The 21,614-nt window shown below is 38.3% G+C and overlaps 2 protein-coding genes across 10 annotated transcripts in view; one reads left to right on the top strand and one right to left on the bottom strand.

Annotated features, from left to right (window-relative positions):
• Positions 1–4,433: 4,433 nt before the first annotated feature.
• On the bottom strand, positions 4,434–6,974 carry LOC127452717 (C-C chemokine receptor type 5-like). The gene is made up of 2 exons (XM_051718359.1): positions 6,903–6,974; positions 4,434–6,004 (listed from the first exon to the last, which is right to left on the bottom strand). Exons 1-2 carry the CDS (start codon positions 6,934–6,936, stop codon positions 4,971–4,973), a joined length of 1,068 nt encoding a protein of 355 aa, XP_051574319.1. The 5' UTR covers positions 6,937–6,974; the 3' UTR covers positions 4,434–4,970.
• Positions 6,975–9,398: 2,424 nt separating this feature from the next.
• The window catches only part of LOC127452714 (protein cordon-bleu-like), a 165,702-nt gene continuing 153,486 nt past the window's right edge, over positions 9,399–21,614 (top strand). For all 9 annotated transcript variants that reach the window (XM_051718352.1, XM_051718348.1, XM_051718351.1 and 6 more), the window contains exons 1-2: positions 9,399–9,478; positions 9,792–9,925. In XM_051718352.1, the coding sequence (XP_051574312.1) occupies positions 9,888–9,925 (38 nt within the window). In that variant the 5' untranslated portion in view covers positions 9,399–9,478; positions 9,792–9,887. The remainder of the gene's footprint in view (positions 9,479–9,791; positions 9,926–21,614) is intronic.

Raw genomic sequence — 21,614 nt, 5'->3', positions numbered from 1 at the left:
ATATATATATATATATATATATACACAAATAAATAAAATAATAAACATACATGATTAAACTACACTCTCCACATCCCCTCTCCGAAATTCCCCCCAAAAAACTAAATATTTGCCCCATTTTTTAGCAAATAAGTCCCTCAACCCCAGCCTTCAACTTACCGCCTCTTCAAATGCAGCTACCCTCCCCATTTCCACACACAACTCCGAAAAAGAGGGTGCTCCATTTGACTTCCAACCCCTTAAAATGTCGCACAAATACCTCTGAACCCTCAACCAAAACTCCTGGATCTTAACACACCCCCAAAAGACATGTGTAGTGTCTCCAACTTCTGACTGGCATCGCCAGCAAGTGGGTGTGTCTTTAAGACCAAGCCTATATAATCTAGAGGGGGTCCAATAAAATATATGTAAAATCTTAAATTGCATAAGGCGAACCCTTGCATCTCTAGATACAGACTTGACATTTTTAAGAATCTTAATCCACACTCCATCCTCCAATACCAAATTCAAATCTTTTTCCCATACTCTCTTAAGAGAAGTCAAGGCTCCATCCCCCAGACTCTGAATTAGTAGGGAGTAATACACTGATGCTTCATGGCCTTTTCCAAAAGCAGCAATCACCTCTCCCAAAGCACCTGCCGCCTTAGGGGGGTGCGTGCCACTCCCAAAAATAGTGCAGAGTAGGTGGCGAAGCTGTAAATACTTATAAAACTGAGATCTGGGAATGCCAAAATGTTGAACCAAATTTTCAAAAGATCTCAATACTCCACCCTCATATAGGTCACCAAGTGCATTAACCCCCCTCACAATCCAATCTGACTAACAAAAAGGGGACTTATTAATACATAGTTTAGGGTTCTGCCATATGCTCGAGGCAACATTTAAATAAATATCAGAATTAAACACTCTGGACACTTTTGTCCATATCGAGTGCAAATGCAAAATAAAGGGATGCGACTTAACCTCTCCGGCTAGTTTAATCGAAAGGCTATGCAGTGGCGAGATAGGGGCAAGAACTTCCTTTTCAATACAAAACCAGGGAGGGGCCCTCTCAGGTGGAAGCGACCAATGAGCCAAATGTCTAAGACCGAACGCATAATAATAAAACAAAATCTTGGGTAGGCCTAGCCCTCCTCTGTCAATTGGCCTATGTAACTTATTGAAATTTAACCTGGGGTGCTTACCATTCCAAATAAAGGACTTCGCTATGCTATCAAATTGCTTGAAATAAAAGAGAGGGGGACATCTACAGGTAGGGACTGTAGCAGGTAGTTAAATTTTGGAATACAATTCATTTTAATAACATTAACCTTACCAATCATCGATAAATGTAACGAAGCCCACCTGCTGACATCGCTTGAAAAGCTTTTTATTAAAGGGTCAAAATTAACTCTAACTAAATCAGACAAATTTGCTGGGAATAAAATCCCCAAATACTTAATGCCCTGTTTGGGCCATTGGAAGGCGCCCGGCTGGAAAGCCGTTTCTGGGCAGTATGCTGTCAGCGCCAAAGCTTCGGATTTAGACCAATTGACTTTGTATCCTGAGAACTTGGAAAAGGAATTAATAATTCTGTGGAGGCAAGGCATAGATCTAGTAGGTTCAGAGACAAATAATAAAATATCATCTGCGTAAAGCAGAAGCTTATGCGCCGCACCTCCCGCTGTCACCCCTGGAAAATCATCCTCCTTTCTTATCGCAGCTGCTAATGGTTCCAGGGCAAGACAGAACAATAATGGGGAAAGAGGGCAACCCTGTCGAGTGCCCCTATCTAGAGTAAAATAATCTGAAATTAATCCATTTGTTTGTACCGCTGCTACAGGGTGTTTATAAAGTAACTTAATCCAACCAATAAATGTACTCCCGAACCCATACATTTCCAAAATCTTAAAAAGATAATCCCATTCTACCATATCAAACGCCTTTTTGGTGTCAAGTGAGATGGCAGCGACCGGAGATTGTTCATTCGCCACTGACCACATGATATTGATGAGACGCCTGATGTTATCAGAAGAGCTGCGGCCCCGAATAAATCCCACCTGATCTATATGTATAAAAGATGTCATAACCTTACTTAATCGGTTAGCCAAAATTTTTGACAATATTTTAACATCTAGTTGGATCAGGGAGATTGGACGGTAACTTTTACACTCACTTGGATCTTTGTCCTTTTTAAGAATCAGACTGATCCAGGCTTGTGTCATGGTTGGAGGAAGTTTTCCCTTCTTTAATGCTTCTGTATAAACTTCTAACAAAAGTGGGGCCAATTCTGTAGCATAGGATCTAAAAAATTCTGTGGCAAAACCATCTGGCCCCGGAGCCTTGCCAGTAGGTAGGGACTTAATTACCTCATCAAGCTCCTCCAAAGTTATCTCAGAATCAAGAGAGTTTTTTTGCTCAGTCGTCAGTTTAGGAAGATCTAATGGTTCCACAAAGTTTCTAATATCTTCATCAGTAGACGAAGACGTGGAACTATAAAGATCAATATAGAATTCTTTAAAGGCATTATTAATATCAATGGCTGAGGTAAATATTTCACCACCAGCAGATTTCACTGAGGGAATGGTAGAAAAAGACTCTCTCTGCTTTATATATCTAGCCAAAAGCTTCCCTGCTTTGTCACCTGACTCAAAGTATGACTGTCTTGCCCTGAATAACCAAAACTCCACTTTCCGCGACAGTACAGTATTATATCTATATTTCAATCGGGTTAATTCTCTGAGGCCATCAGATGACATTCGGCGCTTCAGCTCTGCCTCGGCACTTTTAATATTTCCTTCCAACTCCACAAGTTCTTGTGCTTTGGATTTCTTGATGAATGAGGCATACTGTATGATCCGGCCCCTAAGAACCGCCTTAAATGCCTCCCAAGCCACGCCCACAGAGGATACTGAGGACCAGTTGGTCTCCATATAAACACTGATTTCAGTCTTTAACATTTGTTGGAAATCAGGATTTTGTAAAAGGGACACATTAAAGCGCCAACTATATGATTTCTTTTTCTCTATATGTGGCAACACCTCTAAACTCACCAGGGCGTGATCTGAGACTAAGATGTTTCCAATTGAGCAATCAACAACAGATGAAATGAGGGATTTGGATATAAAAAAAAAAATCTATTCTAGAATAAATCTTATGGACTGATGAAAAAAATGTATAGTCCCTACCAGATGGGTTCAAAAGTCTCCAAAAAAGACCAAGATTTTTACACATCCTGTGAAGCGTCAGTGTTGCTCTAGGGGGCTTACACACTTTTGCTTCACTGTGATCAAGGACTGAGTAAGCGGATGATTCCCTCTCCGAAGATTCCAGAAAATCGATTCATTTTTCAACATCAGACACTCTTGTACCTAACTCAGAGAATTTTATTTCCATCGCTGTGATCGATCGACGTATTACAGCGAGATCCTCCAAGTCAGCAAGAATCTTCGTCAACATCATCGACATGTTGGACAACTGACGCTGGATCTCCTCTCCCGCCGCGCCATCCAAATCGAGTCCCCGGTCTGTAGGCCTGTCGGGGCTTTCATCCTGAACAAGTAAGTGTCTTTTAATATCTCCAGAGCCCGAGGATTTTGACTTCTTTGCCATGTTTTGCAACAAAGGACAAATGTGTAACTGGGTGTTTCAAATTTCACCAGATTATAACATGAGAATAATCAAAAATTCAGCAAAGTGCACAGAGCTCGTTGCTCACACGTCTGCTCCTTGCATGGCGTCCATTTTCCCCCGATATCTGTGTGTCTTGATAAAAACTTCAGTTATGCTTTAAGTTCATCAAAAACATCAAACATTAATTTTGCTGAAATATAATTTACTGTTTTTGCTTTTATGTGTAATGCATCACTATTGCCACACACAGTGCCATTTGCAAGGTAGGTTCAGATATCGCAGTGGCGAAGATTTTGAGTATCATTATGTCACTCTTTAAAGTGCAGCCTAAAAAGAGACTGCTTGGCAAGTAATTTTCAGGTTTCACACGCACTTAATATCTGCCCATGCCTTTTGGTCTGTGGAATTTTGCTGTGCAAAGGTAAAATGTGACTGTGCTTATATTGTGAGGGAAGGCAAAAATTATTGTGAGGCAATGTAAAGCTTTTTGTGACAGAAGGAAACCCATATTTTATAAAATAAATTCCTTCCCTGTCCTCTAAGTGTCTCCGTACATAGATAAGCATGTATACACTGCTGCAGCTAACATGGTTTACAGCTACGCTTCAAACTACTTCCTCTCTATGAAGGACAGTGTACCCTTCACTATCCCCCACACCGAAACCACACACATACACTTTTACACATCTTTCTTCCCTTTATATTTCAAGGAATACTACTTTGAACATTACATGAGCTGCAGGAATCTTTTTGATACATAACAGTAACTGACTGTTTGTTGAATAACCAGCACTAACACAACAATTAATAAAAATCAGTCATGAGTAAGATTTTTTATTATTATTATTATTAAAAAGCAACCCACTTAGCAAAACACTAAAGAAACAACAAGAAAAACTTAAAACATAGACTAACCTAAATATATTTCTTCAAAACTTAAAAAAACTTAAAGGCTTTTTTTGTTTGTCTGTTTATTTGTTTTAAATCCCCTAATAAAAATAAATTAGTGAACTTATTTAAAATCGCTGATGAAATCATTTGTCTCAAAAGCATTATCTGCAGCATTTGCAAATCTGAAATGTGAGGACACAGAAACAGAGAATAAAATCTTTAGCCTCGGCAACAGCACTAATTTCAACTTCTGCATTATCATGAGAGTCAAACTTAGACTTCACGTATGTCAATAATGCTATCAAAACACTTAAAAATACAAAACAATGAAAACATTCAAATATATACAGTGCACATAGTAGAAATGGCATTTTTGGATTGAGAGAAATAGAAGCGATTCAGAATGAAAATAACAATTTTACTCTGAAGGAATGAACAGTATCACTTTGAATCATGCCAGCAGCGCACTATGCAATCCGTGTGGTGGAATATTCTGAAGATCTGGAGAAGGCTGAGCTTCTGCGTTCAGATAACTCTCGTGATAAAGTTGAGCAATGGCTGAAGCACACTGGAAACTGCTCTTTTAAGACCTTAAAGACTTCTCTTCTGAACTTCTCTCCAACAAAGGCATAGATGATGGGGTTGAGGCAACAGTGGCTGAAGGCTATAGTTTCTACCCATTGCATGGCCAAGCTCAAACCTTGATGCCACTCACAAGACAGCAGGTAGTTGTGAAATTGAAGGAAGGAAAGGAACGTAACAATGTTGTATGGTGTCCAGAAAAGGAAATAAACACCCACCACAGCCAGGATGAGTCTGATGACTTTGTGCCTTTTTTGTGATTTTATATGGAGCAGAATTGGGATGATCCTTGCATAGCAGAAGCCCATTATAATAAGAGGGAGAATCAAACTCAGGATGTTCAGTAAAAGGTAAGTAAATGACTTCCAGGCTTGACTTGGAAAATCATATCTGCATGATGTTCGATTATTCTCATCCCTCAACTGGGCAAAAATAATATTAGGGAGAGCTGCAAACAGGCTGAGTATCCACACCAATGAGGCCAGAACCAATCCCATTTTTACAGACCGATTTCTGGAAATGATACTGTGGGCATGGACTATGATGACATAGCGATCCACTGTCATAAGGACCATGAAGAAGATACTGCTGTAGAGACCCATCATGTATAGACCTGTTATGATGTGACACATGAATTTGCCAAAGATCCACTCAGCCATAGCTCCTTGAGCCCAAAAGGGGAGTGACACAAGAAAGAGTAGGTCAGATAAGGCTAGGTTGAAAAGGCACACATCTGTCATCTTGGATTTCTGACGGTGTCTGAACAGGATCCACACTACCAGGCCGTTTCCGATGAAACCGATGATGAAGACTATGCTGTACAGGGTTGGAAGAAAAACATCACTGAAAGCCTTTGTGTTGCCATTGTTACACGCTGGTACAGTTTCGTCTGTATTGTAGTAGTCCTCATAGTTGTATCCTAAATGTTGGAAGAAACACAAAACACAATGTTGGGTGAATAGATAGTTGTTTATAATACATTCTGGATTGATCCTAAAAACCTTTCGTTTGGAAAACAGCCTAAATAAGATGTAAAGGCCAAGAGAATCTAGCAACAGACTTGACTTTTTAGTCTGGGTTTTCATGACATCTACTGGTCACAGCAGGCGTGATGTCATTTTAACATTTAAAATATTCTACGCTTGTGGTTCTCAGCCAGGGTGTCGGGGCCCTCTAGAGGGCCTCAGCATACTTCCAACCGCCGGCAAAATGACTTAAAATGATATAAAAATAGGTTGAATTAAAATATCAATCAAACTGAATTAAAATGCTAAAAACTGATGAAAAATCCGCCATATATATATATATATATATATATATATATATATATATATATATATATATATATATATAATCATATAAATAAATCAACACAACATAAACTGATAGTTTTTTATAACTAACTTTAATAATCATGAAATTAATCTTGATTAAGTGTTTTAATCTTTTGACATCTCTAGTTTCGGGATGATGGTGGCCTTCACATTTTGTCTTGAACAACTGGGGTATTTGGAGTCAAAAACGTGTTCTACATTGCGAGTTATGTGCAGAGGTTAAATGTATAGGTCCATATAAAAAAGTATTTCATGTTTAAATGGCTCCCATAATAATATTATAATAAAAATAGTAATGTCATGCATTTATTTTTATTTTCCAGATTGTTTACTTTAGTAACAATGAATGATTTAAAACAGTTTGGATGAAATAAATCATATTTATTTTTAAATTTTAAAGTTTTTTTTATTTGTATTATTATTATTTAAAAATTGTAATAGGTAACATAACTACATTGAATCATAGAGTATTTGGTCACATACCATTATCATTATCAGTCTCTGGGTGCTCTGTCATGTCTCTTGGTTATGGCAGTTGAATATGTGAGATTTGTGTGATACTGTTTGTGAAAAACTATGCAGAACACAGAAAGTGCTATTTCCTGAACCTCCCAGAGGCAGGACTTCATCTCACTGAAAAAGAAAATAATGAACCGCTATAAAGGCTTTTTAAATGTTCTAAACATACTAGCACAGACCCATGTTTACAAGAGCATACTGTCTGATCATTCATTCCACCTTTAAATGGCCCAAGATTAACACTTTTCTGCCGAATACTTTGGGATATTAATGTGTTGAATATTTTAATAACACATATATACAAACATTTATAATACAATACAAATGCATCTCCAACAACTCTATAATTTAGACACACATTTGTTTTTAAATGCATTAAAACGATTCCATTTACATAACCAAATTTGAAACTGAACATTTAAATAATTTCACTGAAATGACAGATTTCCTGTGTTAAAAATATCTATGATAATATTCAAGTTGTATGGCTCTAAGCGAGTGGATCTGAGGTAAAACCTATGAGAAGTGTTACAACGCCCCCTTAGGGTTCCTTACAATGACGCACAGACATCTTTCCATAAATGGCAGTCATTCTTGAAAGGCATTGGTCAAGTGGTGGCGGCAGTAGTTGTAGGAAGAGACACTTAAAGAGGATTTGTTTGACCATGAAAAGTATATTTGCCAACTTTTTGCATCAGTCAGCAAACAAAGATGCATAATGCTGTCCAGCTAGTGCACTTCACATACAGTACAACAGTTTATAGTTCATAGAAAAAAGCTAATCTGTGTTACACTTTTCATTTAATTTCACCGTAGAGAATTTTTCCTTGGTTGCCCTTACATATACAGTCAACACACAGTGTATACCATTAGATTCACTTCCACACATACCCACAATACCTTCATGACTTTATTCTGTAACTTTGTCGAAAGTGGCATCATGGAAGACTTATTTCTATTTCTCTTGCATACCTAGTGTATACCATTGTCCCATAGGCCTACTCCTTATACACGACATGGTCTGGGTTTGACATAGTTTTCATCGTCCTCAAACACAGCTTTCTTGGACAGAGGAAGGGGGCAAAGTGCCCTTTTAATCAGTCTTAGGTTGTTGAACTTTAGTTTAACTTAAAAATTAACATGGCATTTTGTACGCGTGGCTCAGGGGTGCACAACACAACAAAATTAGCAAAAAATAAATAAAAAATACAAATAAAAATAAAAATAAGAGAGGAAGCTGAAAACACAATGACATTAAGCTAAAACACAACAAAATTAAGCCACAACACAATTAAGTCACAAAAGAACAACTTTATCAGAAAAAAAGCTTAATTTTGTTTTGCTTTGGCTTTTCTGTTATGTTATGGTTTAGTTTCATTCTGCATTGGCTTTTCTGTTACGTTGTTGCTTACATTTGTAATTTTGCTTTATTTTCCATTGTAAGTACCTCACTGTAACCCAGATTTTGGCTCTTTGTAAAGACAAGGAGGGGCAGATCAAAATTAATTTTTGTGGTAATCAATATTATCTTGTAATATTGTCAATATTCAATACTTCACTTGTACTGAACCCGGAACATTCCCAAAGTCTTTCTAGCAAGTCAGTCTACTGTCGGCCATCTTTGGAATGCTCTCGGGAGGCTATGTCCAGTCATGCCAGTGCAGCTCCTATCTACTTGAATGGAGAAAGACTAATATCTAAAAAAACAGTTGGTCAAGATTGCGATCAAAGAACATATTTCAAATCAGCTGTAAAATCTGACAATACATAAATCATAAATCGTGATTCTTAACCTCACATTACGGAAAAAAACGCAATTTTCCCGTCTTGTATTGCTAATGCGCATGCGCGTTCTAGAGTTGATTGACAGGTAATTTTTGTATCTAAAAGGTGATTGGCTCTTTTAACTGTTAGGCGGGACTTCTTTTCTACATCCATAGACCGTTGGGCGCTCAGAGCTCTTCGGGTTGAGTGTTCCAATTTCTCCCATTCATTTGAAATAATCTCTGATATTCCTTTAAATTGACAAAGGAGTCAAGGAGCTCTAATAAATCCTTATTAGGGCGAGTCGCCAATGAGGAATAATTAACGCTAGGAAGCTGAAGTAAGCAATATTTGAACGGAATGATGCTGTCGCAGCAGCTTAACGGTTACCATGGTAAAACAGTGTATTATCATCAGCAGTTAAACATTGATATTATAAAAATCCTACTGTTATTGAGGTAAAATTCATAAACATGTTCTTTTCAAAGAGAAAGATGACTGTTGTATTTACAGTTACGTTAGAGTGTAGTATTCTCAAAATAAAACTTTTTGAAGTGGTGGAAGTCATTTATTGACAGTACTGTATCAGTAACCGTTTACTGTCACGGTCACGCGCTTCCCGCGGTTCGTTCTCTAAGGCGCGTTCTCGTGCACTTAAGAAATCTTTGTGGCGCGGGCTGCCGTTGAGCGCGTACTCGAGCATTCGCGGGAACGACGCTGGACGGATTAGAACAGAGAATTCACATGCACAACTCTTCTGCCGCAGCTGAATCCACGTAAGTATGTTCAGAATGTTTTATATGTCAATATTTCGGTGACAATTTTGCCTTTGCGTAGACCTCGCAACTTGTATGTCAATAGTTGCGATAACCAGTTTTGAATGTAGTACTTAGCGGTTTTCGGCGTGAGGTATTTTAAAAAGGGTTTTATTTGTTGTTTTCTCTTGTGTGAACAAAAGTATGAACATTAAACACTTGTCATAGACTGAGGTACATGGATAAATAAGGTCAGATGTGTTGTCTGCAATGGAAGAGCGAGAAAAGTGCTTGTCTCCTTCTCCTAAAGTGTTTACTTGCTCTTTCTTTAAAGGTGACATACACATGAATGGTTTAGAATTATATCCCAATATCCCCGCCTGGACTGGAGAGTGAAGCGTTGGAATAAAGAGGATTCAGTTTGTGATAAATGAATTTGGGAGACGCTGCTGTCAGACCTCCTGTAGGGTGAGTGGACAAAGCTCTTACCGAACTCTTTGCATGGATTTGATTGGAATATTATATGATCTAAACCCACACCGTGCACTGACTTATCAGGATGGATGGATAGATAGATAGATAGATTGCATTCCAGTGTGCCTATTTTATATCACTTTGACATGATGACAAATATTTCAAACGGTCTTGACCACCTAGTCTGCATACGATTAAGCCACACAGTCACTGGTTGAACACTTGTGTGGATACCTGGAAAGGAGTTAAATGGAGTGGAAACTCAAGGCACAACATACTGTGCTGGGATGAGATCATGGACAACAACATACAGTATTACTCCGTCAGGTGACTTAGTGTTTTTGCACTTATTGGCATCCTAATTCTGATGTATTTGCAGTTGTGTTCATTTGTAAATCAAAAGTTGGATTTGGTTTATATTAATAACACATCTAAACAAAGAAATGGCATGATATTTGACTTGTTGGTTTAAAAGCTTTATTCTAAGCTACATGAGGGGAGAGTAACCAGGAAATGAAAAACAAACACCTGCTCAGTCATTCGCCAGTGATGCTTTTGTGTTCCACTCTTGCACCTTTTGTCACCTCTATTCTTGACTCAATAACTCATTATTCCATTTAAATGAGCAACGTGTTTGCCTTACTTTTCTACCTAGCCTATAGCCAAATTAAATACCTTGCCTCAAACAAAAATGTTCTCTGTTTTGTAGAATTCAAGTCTAGCCTTGTGAGTTGTTTGTCGCATAAACACAGGTGTGACATAAACTTCAATGGAACTGCTTTCTCACAGAAACCTCTGGCAGTGGTAAAGTATCTCATCAGCCATTTAAATGGCAACACAACAGTCTGCTTTGTGGATCGTACTCACTGCCCTCCTTTCCTTTTATTTAATCAAACCCCATTACATAGCAAAGGCAGTAGATGATTGTCGTTATTTAAAGCCTGAACAGTTGTTGAGCATTCCCACGACTATCTACATTTTATTTCTATTGCAGTTCCATTGTGTATCAGAATAGATTCTTAAAGTAATAAATACGATTCCGAATCAGGTATCATTTGTTACATTGTTGGCTTTTTAGATAATAAGCAATATGCCCATTAAAGATAACTTTTTAATTTAAAGTTTGAATTTAAAAAAGTGCTTTAACACATCATTTAGGGGCTTTGAACAAGTGTACATTGCAACTTAAAATACTTAAATCAATTCTTTGTAGACTGTGCACAATATTCATTTTGTAAAGCAGGCTATTCACCTTCAGAGGATCGTGATAAATACTACACACTCTCATGGCGAAATCGTAAGAATTCATACGACTTTTCTAAATTTGGCTAATTCGTATGATATCATACGACTACACACGTATGAATTCGTACGACTTTCACTACAGCCAATGACATCGCTGGACATCATTTCCATCTAATGTGTGACAATTACTTGCTTCTGTCACACAAAACATCTTCCTATCATGTTTACACACTCTACTGATCGGTTAGGTTTAGATAAGTGGTATGGGTAAGGGCATAATATTAATAAGCATTTCCTTAATGCCTCGTGTGCGAGACTCGCGCTTACTTCCGCATTAGACATCCGGGCATTTGCACGTGATGAAATCATTCAAATTTATACGAACGAACTCGCCAACTCTAAAAATATATGTACGAATTTTCATGAGACTGGGTTGGATTAATTTGTTATTGTGCATTAAAGCAGGAATAAAACAAGAATTGAAAATCAGTTAAGCATTGGACACAAACGAAAATAATCAGTGCTGTATTAGTCATTAAAAACCAATATCAGTTGATCTCTAGTTTTTAGATGGCTCATTGAGAACTGGGTGATTCCAGAGAGGTGTAAGGCCTTCACCAGATGTCAAAACACACTGGCTGTCCTCTAATTATTAACTCGCATATCGCACAGTTCAGCTGTCTTTTCTTTTCTGTTTTCTTTTTTGATTTTTTTTCCCCCCTTTTTCTCCCAATTTGGAATGCCCAATTCCCAATGTGCTTTTTAAGTCCTCGTGGTTGTGTAGTGATTCGCCTCAATCCGGGTGGTGGAGGACGAATCCCAGTTGCCTCCGCGTCTGAGACCGTCAACCCGCGCATTTTATCACCTGGCTTGTTGAGCGTGTTGCCACGGAGACATAGCATGTGTGGAGGCTTCACGTCATCCACGCTCAACTCGCCATGTGCCCCACCGAGAACGAACAACATTATAGTGACCATGAGGAGGTTACCCCATGTGACTCTACCCTCCCTTGCAACCGGGCCAATTTGGTTGCTTAGGAGACCTGGCTGGAGTCACTCAGCACGCCCTAGGATTCGAACTAGCGAACTCCAGGGGTGGTAGCCAGTGTCTTTTACCACTGAGCTGCCCAGGCCCCCCCAGCTGTCTTTTCTAAGCTTCACTGTTTTTCATTAGTATATATTCAATGTAATTTCAAAGTGTTAATCCTAACACAAGAACCAGGTATATTGGAAAACCATGTTACAAGACCAAACACTGTGCTTAAAATTTCTGTTGTAGTAATCAAAGCTGAATCTGATACTCTGCCAAACTCTGTCAAACTATGGCTAGTATCCTTTAAATTCTAGTATGTTTTTTTTTAATTGTACAGGTGTTTAGATGGAACTCTGAACAGGTCTCAGGCTTGTTCCCAGGCATGTGGGTGTTTCACTCTTAATTAGTTTTCTTGCACCATAAGGAATTATGACTCCTGCTGGATCTCACAGTACAATAAGTATTTTCCACTACTATACACAATACAACAGAATAAAAGTCCACAATACACAGTACAACAAAACACAATTTGCAAAACAAGGTAGAGAATGGTTTTCTGTTGTAGTTAATAATCTCTGAAGAGACAGCTAACATAAAGAGAGCCCAATTGTATATCAGTAACCTGTAGTCTATAGTAGGGATGTAAATTTTCAGATATTTTCACAATCGTTCATCGTGGAAATTAACTATCATTTTATTGATTAATCGTAAACGTTAATACCGCAAAACACTCGTGGAGGATTCCAAATAATATGTGCAGGTAGCCTAGTGTTTAAGTCTAATTTAAATTAGTACACTTAATGAAAGTATTGGCATTTTCCTCTTTAGGCTGTGTTTAGTATGAATTTGTGAATTGTTTAATTACTGTTAATTAATTACTCTGTTAACAATAACTTAACATATCTGAGTTCATTAAAACTTCATGTTGTGGATCGTGATATATTTCTGACTTTTTGTAATTAACATTTTTTATTGATTCAAAAAGAAAGCACAACAGAGAAAAACACAACATATACACACCGAATCAACATTTAACTTTTAACACTCATTAACATCCCTCCCCAAACACCAACCCCACCCTACCCCAAAGAACACCCCTGTGGTCACATAAAATAATACACACACACAAGCAATAAAATAAAAAATAAATAAAAAATAAAATATATAATAAATATACATAATTAAACAAAACATCTCCCTCCTCATCCCTTCCCCTAGAGTCCTCAAAAACTGCCAAATACCTACCCCACTTCCTGAAAAATAAGTCCTCCCGCCTCAGCCTTCCATCTATCATCCTCTCATAAGCCGCCACCCTACCCATCTCCGCACACCACTCTGGAAATGGTGGCGCTCCGTCTGACTTCCATCCCCTTAAAATAATTTGTCTACCGATCATCACGCTAGTCAGAACCCAATTTTGTATATATTTGTCACCCGAATTTATAACTTCCCCATCGCCCAAAATGCAAAGTCTGGGGCAAAGTAAAATTTGAGTGTCCAGAATGTCACGCAAATAATTCTGAATCTTTAACCAAAAATCTTGGATCTTAACGCATCCCCAAAAAACATGGGCTATGTCTCCAATTTCTGATTGGCATCGCCAGCATGTGGGTGTGTCTTTAAGACCAAGCCTGTATAATCTAGAGGGGGTCCAATAAAGTCTTTGTAAAATCTTAAATTGCATAAGGCGAACCCTTGCATCTCTAGATGCAGACTTGACATTTTTCAGAATCTTAGTCCACACTCCATCTTCCAATACCAAATTAAAATCTTTCTCCCATAATTTCTTAATAGAAGTTAAAGCTCCATCCCCCATACTCTGAATTAACAGGGAGTAGTACACTGATGCCTCATGACCTTTTCCAAAAACCGCAATCACCTCTCCCAAAGCATCTGCTGCCTCAGGGGGGTGTGTGCTACACCCAAAAATAGTACAAAGCAGGTGGCGCAATTGTAAATACCTATAAAACTGAGGTCTGGGGATCCCAAAATGTTGGACCAAGTTTTCAAATGATCTCAACACACCTCTTTCATATAGGTCACCAAGTGTAGCAACCCCCTTCACAATCCACTCTGGCCAGCAGAAAGGGGACTTGCCAATACACAATCTTGGGTTCTGCCATATGCTCGAGGCAACATTTAAATAAGTGTCCAATTTAAACAATCTGGACACTTTAGTCCATACCGAGTGTAAATGCGAAATAACGGGGTGTAACTTAACTTTTCCAATTAGTTTGATAGAGATGCTTTGTAATGGCGAAATAGGGGCAAGAACAGCCTGTTCAATAACAAACCAGGGAGGGGCTCTTTCAGGTGGAAGCGACCAATGAGCCAAATGTCTGAGACTGAACGCATAGTAATAAAACATCTTGGGTAGGCCTAGCCCACCTTTGTTAATCGGCCTATGTAACTTATTAAAATGCAATCTGAGACGTTTACCATTCCAAATGAAGGACTTCGCTATGCTATCGAATTTCTTGAAATAAGAGAGGGGGACATCTACAGGTAGGGACTGTAGCAGGTAGTTAAATTTTGGAATACAATTCATTTTAATAACATTAACCTTCCCAATCATAGATAAATGTAATGAAGCCCACCTGCTCACATCGCTGAAAAATCTTTTTATTAAAGGGTCAAAATTGACTAACTAAATCAGACAAATTTTCTGGGAATAAAATCCCCAAATACTTAATGCCCTGTTTGGGCCATTGGAAGGCACCCGGCTGGAAAGCCGTTACTGGACAGTACGCTGTCAGAGCCAAAGCTTCGGATTTAGACCAATTAACTTTGTATCCTGAGAACTTAGAAAAGGAATGAATAATTCTGTGGAGGCAAGGCATAGATCTAGTAGGTTCAGAGACAAATAATAAAATATCATCTGCGTAAACTTCTGCGTGAAGTTTATGTGCCACACCTCCCGCCACCACCCCTGGAAAATCATCCTCCTTTCTTATCGCGGCTGCTAATGGTTCCAAGAGAGAACAATAAAGGGGAAAGAGGGCAGCCCTGCCGAGTTCCCCTATCCAAAGTAAAATAATCTGAAATTAATCCATTTGTTTGTACCGCTGCTACAGGGTGTCTATAAAGTAACTTAATCCATCCAATAAAAGTATTTCCGAACCCATACATTTCCAAAACCTTAAAAAGATAATCCCATTCTACCATATCAAATGCCTTTTCGGCGTCAAGTGAGATGGCAGCGACTGGAGACTGATCATTCGCCACTGACCACATAATATCGATGAGACGCCTGATGTTATCAGAAGAGCTACGGCCCCGAATAAACCCCACCTGATCTATAAAAGATGTCATAACTTTACTTAATCGATTAGCCAGAATTTTGGACAATATTTTTACATTTAGTTGGATCAGGGAGATTGGACGGTAACTTTTACACTCACTTGGATCTTTGTCTTTTTTAAGAATCAGACTGATCCGGGCTTGTGTCATGGTTGGCGGAAGCTTTCCATTCTTTAATGCTTCAGTATAAACTTCTAACAAAAGTGGAGCCAGTTCTGTAGCATAAGATCTAAAAAAATTCAGCGGCAAAACCATCTGGCCCCGGAGCGTTGCCAGTAGGTAGGGACTTAATTACCTCATCAAGCTCCTCCAAAGTTATCTCAGAATCAAGAGAGTTTTTTTTAGCTCAATTGTCAGTTTAGGAAGTTCTAATGGTTCCACAAGGTTTCCAATATCTTCATCAGTAGACGAAGACGTGGAACTATAAAGATCAATATAGAACTCTTTAAAGGCATTGTTAATATCAATGGCTGAGGTAAAAATTTCACCACCAGCAGATTTCACTGAGGGAATGATAGAAAGAGACTCTCTTTGCTTTATATATCTAGCCAAAAGCTTCCCTGCTTTATTACCCGACTCAAAGTATAACTGTCTTGCCCTGAATAACCAAAACTCCACTTTCCATGACAAAATAGTATTATATCTGTATTTCAATTGGGTCAATTCTCTGAGGCCATCAGATGACATATGGCGCTTCAGCTCTGCCTCTGCACTTTTAATATTCTCTTCCAACTCCACAAGTTCTCGTGCATTGGATTTTTTGATGAATGAGGCATACTGTATGATCTGGCCCCTAAGAACTGCCTTAAGGGCCTCCCAAGCCACGCCCACAGAGGATACTGAGGACCAGTTGGTCTCCATATAAACACTGATTTCAGTCTTTAACATTTGTTGGAAATAAGGATTTTGCAAAAGGGACACATTAAGGCGCAAACTATATGATTTCTTTTTCTCTATATGTGGTATCACCTCTAAACTCACCAGGGCGTGATCCGAGACTATGTTTCCAATCGAGCAATCCGCAACAGATGAAATAAGGGATTTGGATATAATAAAAAAAATCTATTCTAGAATAAATCTTATGGACTGATGAAAAAAATGTATAGTCCCTACCAGATGGGTTCAAAAGTCTCCAAATATCCATAAGACCAAGATTTTTACACATCCTGTGAAGCGTCAATGTTGCTCTAGGGGGCTTAACACACTTTTGCTTCACTATGATCAAGGACTGAGTCCATCAAAAGATTAAAGTCTCCTCCCAATATTATATCATGAGGGGTGCCAGCGGCTTGCAACATCCCATCAAGATCTATAAAAAAGCCTTGATCATCAGCGTTAGGTGCGTAAATATTAGCCAAAATCAATCTTTGCCCTTGAATTTCAACTAACACAATAATGTTTCTTCCTAATTTATCTTTAGTCTGTTTGAGACATTTGAATTGTAGATGTTTATCAATATAATAACTCCCCTGCTCTTACTTGAGCCAGAACTAAAAAAAACATGTCCACCCCATATCTTCCCAAATTTTTCAGCTTCCTGCAGGGAGAGATGTGTTTCTAGAAGAAACACTATATCATAATTCTTATGTTTAAGAAAAGAAATAACCTTCCTTCTTTTTATGGGGTGCCCCAACCCATTCACATTCCATGTGGAGAGAGATAGTACACTTATATTAACAACTGACATATTGATATAATAGAAAAAATAAATTGTGTGCCAAAAACAAATTATGAAGACCACATTTCCCATTAGTGAAACAATCAACCCCTGAACATCCCCCCGAACAAAACAAACAGAAAAAAGAAAAATGTGCGCATTAACTCCGCGCACGACAGCGCCAACCGGCAATAATCCCACTAAACTCAAAAGGTCCATGAACGCCCACGAGTCCCCACGACAACTTTGCCATCGGATTGCTCAATTTTGCCTCACAAATTACATAACAGAAAATACTTTGTAAAATAAACCCAGTAAATAGGAAGCATGAACACAAAGAATGTGTAGATTCATTCACAGAACTCAGTCTCAATGGTGTGATCATCCACAAAACAAATTCCAGCTGATATAAAACCGATCAGATTCCTCGGACAGACAGACGAATGTTCAGTGAGCTTGCTGTTATGAGTTCAGCGGATGACGTAATCATTCCAATGTCTCGTAAAAAAAACTCAACAAAACAAACTACAGCCAGCAGGAGGAATAAGCACGAAGAACGAACAGATTAATCCACAGCTGTTCCAAAGGAGTGTTATTCAATAGAACAAGCTCCAGCCGCTAGGCGGAACCAATACAAAAAGAAACAAAACCGGCATCTCTGTTCCCCGGATGCTCGAGTCAGTTCACTCGGAGGCCGCATAAACGTATATACCATGACTTACACAATCCGTCAACTTTATAAAAGACATCCTTTGTGTGAGCATGTAGATATTTTGCGGTCTTCCGTAATGTCCACTCTCAATCTGTCCGGGAACTTCAATGCAAAAGTTTATTTAAGGAAAAGTATTATTCACAAAACAAGCTCCAGCCGCTAGGCGGAGCCAACGCAAAAAATCCAAAATGTCGCCCAGCTTCCTCGAGTAAGTACAGCGAGTCAGGCCCACTCACATGAGAAACATCCAATAGTTTACTCAGACATTGATTCTATAAAAGATATTGCCTGTTTTGGACATGTAAATACTTAGAGACCGACCTTCATTTCTATTCTCAGTTTGGCAGGAAACATCAGAGCAAACGAGATCTTTTTCTGATGTAAGAGTTGCATTCCTTGAACCGATCGCGTTTCTCTCTTGTCGAACTTGCAAAGTCCGGGAACAAGAAAATATTATGGTTCTTCCAAGAAAGCTTCCCTTTGCTCCTCGCCTGGCGCAACACAAGACCTTTATCGGATGATCTCAGAAATCTGGCCAGAATCGATCGGGGCCTGTCTCCCTCAGCAGATCTGTGAGCCGGCACTCTGTGAGCTCGCTCGATTTCCAGCTTGTGGCCTGTTATGTCGAGCAGACTCGGGGAAAAACTCGTCTAGGAATTTCACCATATCTTTGCCCTCCTCATGCTCAGGAATTCCAACAATTCGAACGTTATTCTCAAGATCTTCGATGTTCCAAATCAACTTTGGTCGCGGGCAGATTAGCGGTTAATTCCCTCTCCGAAGATTCCAGAAAATCGATTCGTTTTTCAACATCAGTCACTGTTCAGTCAGAGAATTTTATTTCCATCACCGTAATCGATCGACGTATTACAGCAAGATCCTCCAAGTCAGCAAGAATCTTCGTCAACGTCACCGAAATGTTGGACGACTGATGCTGGATCTCCTCTCCCGCCGCGCCATCCAAATCGAGTCCCCGGTCTGTAGGCCTGTCGGGGCTTTCATCCTGAACAAGTAAGTGTCTTTTAATGTCTCCAGAGCCCGAGGATTTTGACTTCTTTGCCATGTTTTGCAACAAAGGACAAATGTGTAACTGGGTATTTCAAAATTCACCAGATTATAACATGAAAATAATCGAAAATTCAGCAAAGTGCTCAGAGCTCGTCGCTCACACGTCTGCTCCTTGCATGGCGTCACCATATTTCGGACTTTTGTACTTACAAACATAGCCTACCGTTTCTCTGGTGCTGGTGATGCACATAAGCAGTGATAATTCAACTGCCATGCTCCGACTCCATTGTTTACAGAGCTGACTCTGTGCTGACGTGGTTCTGCAGGCAGGAGTTAAACAGTGTGGATTTGAGCAGTCTCTCTTTCTTAAACTGCTAACTAGTTTGTGAAATACATACTGGAAAGTTAATAAAAAATGACCCCATCATTTTATATAACAAATATAACGTTAACCCTGTCCCTGAGAACCATGTCACTCATATTTATCACATCTGTTTGCTGTTAGCCAGCTATAGTTTGTCAGTGCAGTCAGTAATGTAGCAGATTGAAAGGTAAACATCAGAGCATCTTTTTGCAGCTCAGCAAACAATGGTGCGGTGGTGGATTGTGTGTTGTGAGTGTTGATTTCAAGCTTTGCTTTTACCTAATTGGTGAGACGTAATGCTGGAAAGTAAATAAAGTCCATCTTTTACTCACCGTGGCAATGAGCTTACAGCTAACTAGCTAACCACGTAGCTACTTTTGTTGTCAGCGTGTAAACATGTATTCACTAGGGATGTGCGCTATGACTAATTTGACTGTCGTTTAAACGGAAGTTTTGTAACCGACTAATCAACTAGTCTAAAGAGAAACCAACCTTCAGAAAAAAAAATGTTTTTATGCGACCCATTTAAAATACTTAATCTATTCCAAATCCAATGCTAAATTCTACTGAAAAGGGGCATTTATCTGCGACATGCTCGCCTTGAATTATGATCATTGTACGTTAAATATAGAACATGACACGCATTCACTGAATCAACATTAGCGAATGTTTAACAGACATATTTATTGAAAACAATTGAATGAATAGTGCAGGATCAGCGGAACAACCATTAAAAGCCTGTTCTAAACGGAAATCACCAAGTAAAAGTTACTTAACATATTAAAACAGTCAGGACATTGTTGAAAATAATTAACAGGTAGACTAAGCCAAATCTATGAGAGAGAAAAAATGCGCTGAAAAGTTGCGCGTATTTCACGACGTGCAGTCGTGCATTAACCATTGATCTAATATGACAACGTTAACCTATAACAGTTACGATGTAAAAAAAAAAAAAAAAAAAGTAGCTATAGGATAGAAAAAATAGGCCTGTGATGTAGCCTGTAATAAACCTAATGTATAAAAGATAGTTTAACACGTTAAGCAGTCGGCACATTGTTGAAAATAGCCTTCTTGATCGGCAGATTAAAAAATGGCATAACTAGCCTAAAACAGTTATTTTCTAGGCTACTTACTCAAAAGCATAATTTTTTGGATGAGCAAAATTAACCCGTCGACATGGTCCGGTGAAAGACGGGACTTGACTCACCTGAGGCGTCTATCCTGCGCTCGAAAAAGCCCGCTCAGCGGAAAAATAACGTACAAGCATGCACAGATTTAAAGAAGACTCAAATGTGAAAACATCCATAGGGACTTTCAAACGTTTGGAAAGCCGATTCCCGCACCACTGAAGTGATTTCATTACTACTTTGCTGAGTTTGCTTGTCTAGCGAGAGGACATTTTCCTGCGCGCGCCGCGAGTGAGAGGGGGAAGAAGCACGTGCAGCCTGAGGTGAAATTAAACTCTGTATCTGCTCCAGATATCCTCTTTTTTTTAAATGATATTTGTATTATTAATTCTATTTAAAATATGTAACATTAATATGACAGTAATTTAAGTGCAGCCTCTGTAAAAAAATATAAAGCCAAACGTAAATGTTTAAAAATTATGATCAGTTTAATGGGGGGAAATATTAACGGACTAGTAATTCCAGTGTCGACTAGCAGCATCAGAACCGTTTAGTCGACTAGTATCGCACATCCCTAGTATTCACCAAACTGTTTTGTTCAGGATTCACAGTTTGTTACCCCCTTCAACCGAACAATTCCAGCCATTGCATTTATAAAATGTAATATTTAAAAGTCTGGTTTTCCAGACATTAAAATAGGATACGTAATAAAAATAGATTTAATAAATAGTATATTTGTCCTGTGTAAATAATAATACATAGGAACTGTATCTAAAATAAATGAGGGGTGATAAATAAATACTAATACAATAGGCTGGAAAAATAGACATTTATTCATTTTAATATCCTATATATATATATATATATATATATATATATATATATATATATATATATATATATATATATGAAACCGTTCTAACAGTGCAGTTTTTAGGGTGCGTCGCCTGGTGTCACGTTTCAACACATTCAATATATATATATATATATATATAAATAATATATATATATATATATATATATATATATATATATATATATATATATATATATATATATATATATATATATATATATATATATATATATATATATATATATATATATATATATATATATATATATATATTATTTATATATATATATATATATATATATATATTGAATGTGTTGAAACGTGACACCAGGCGACGCACCCTAAAAACTGCACTGTTAGAACGGTTTCATACTGAAGAGCC

Source organism: Myxocyprinus asiaticus, chromosome 15 (assembly GCF_019703515.2).
Source record: "Myxocyprinus asiaticus isolate MX2 ecotype Aquarium Trade chromosome 15, UBuf_Myxa_2, whole genome shotgun sequence".
Classification (NCBI taxonomy): domain Eukaryota; kingdom Metazoa; phylum Chordata; class Actinopteri; order Cypriniformes; family Catostomidae; genus Myxocyprinus; species Myxocyprinus asiaticus.
This window is presented reverse-complemented; position numbering and strand designations above follow the sequence as displayed.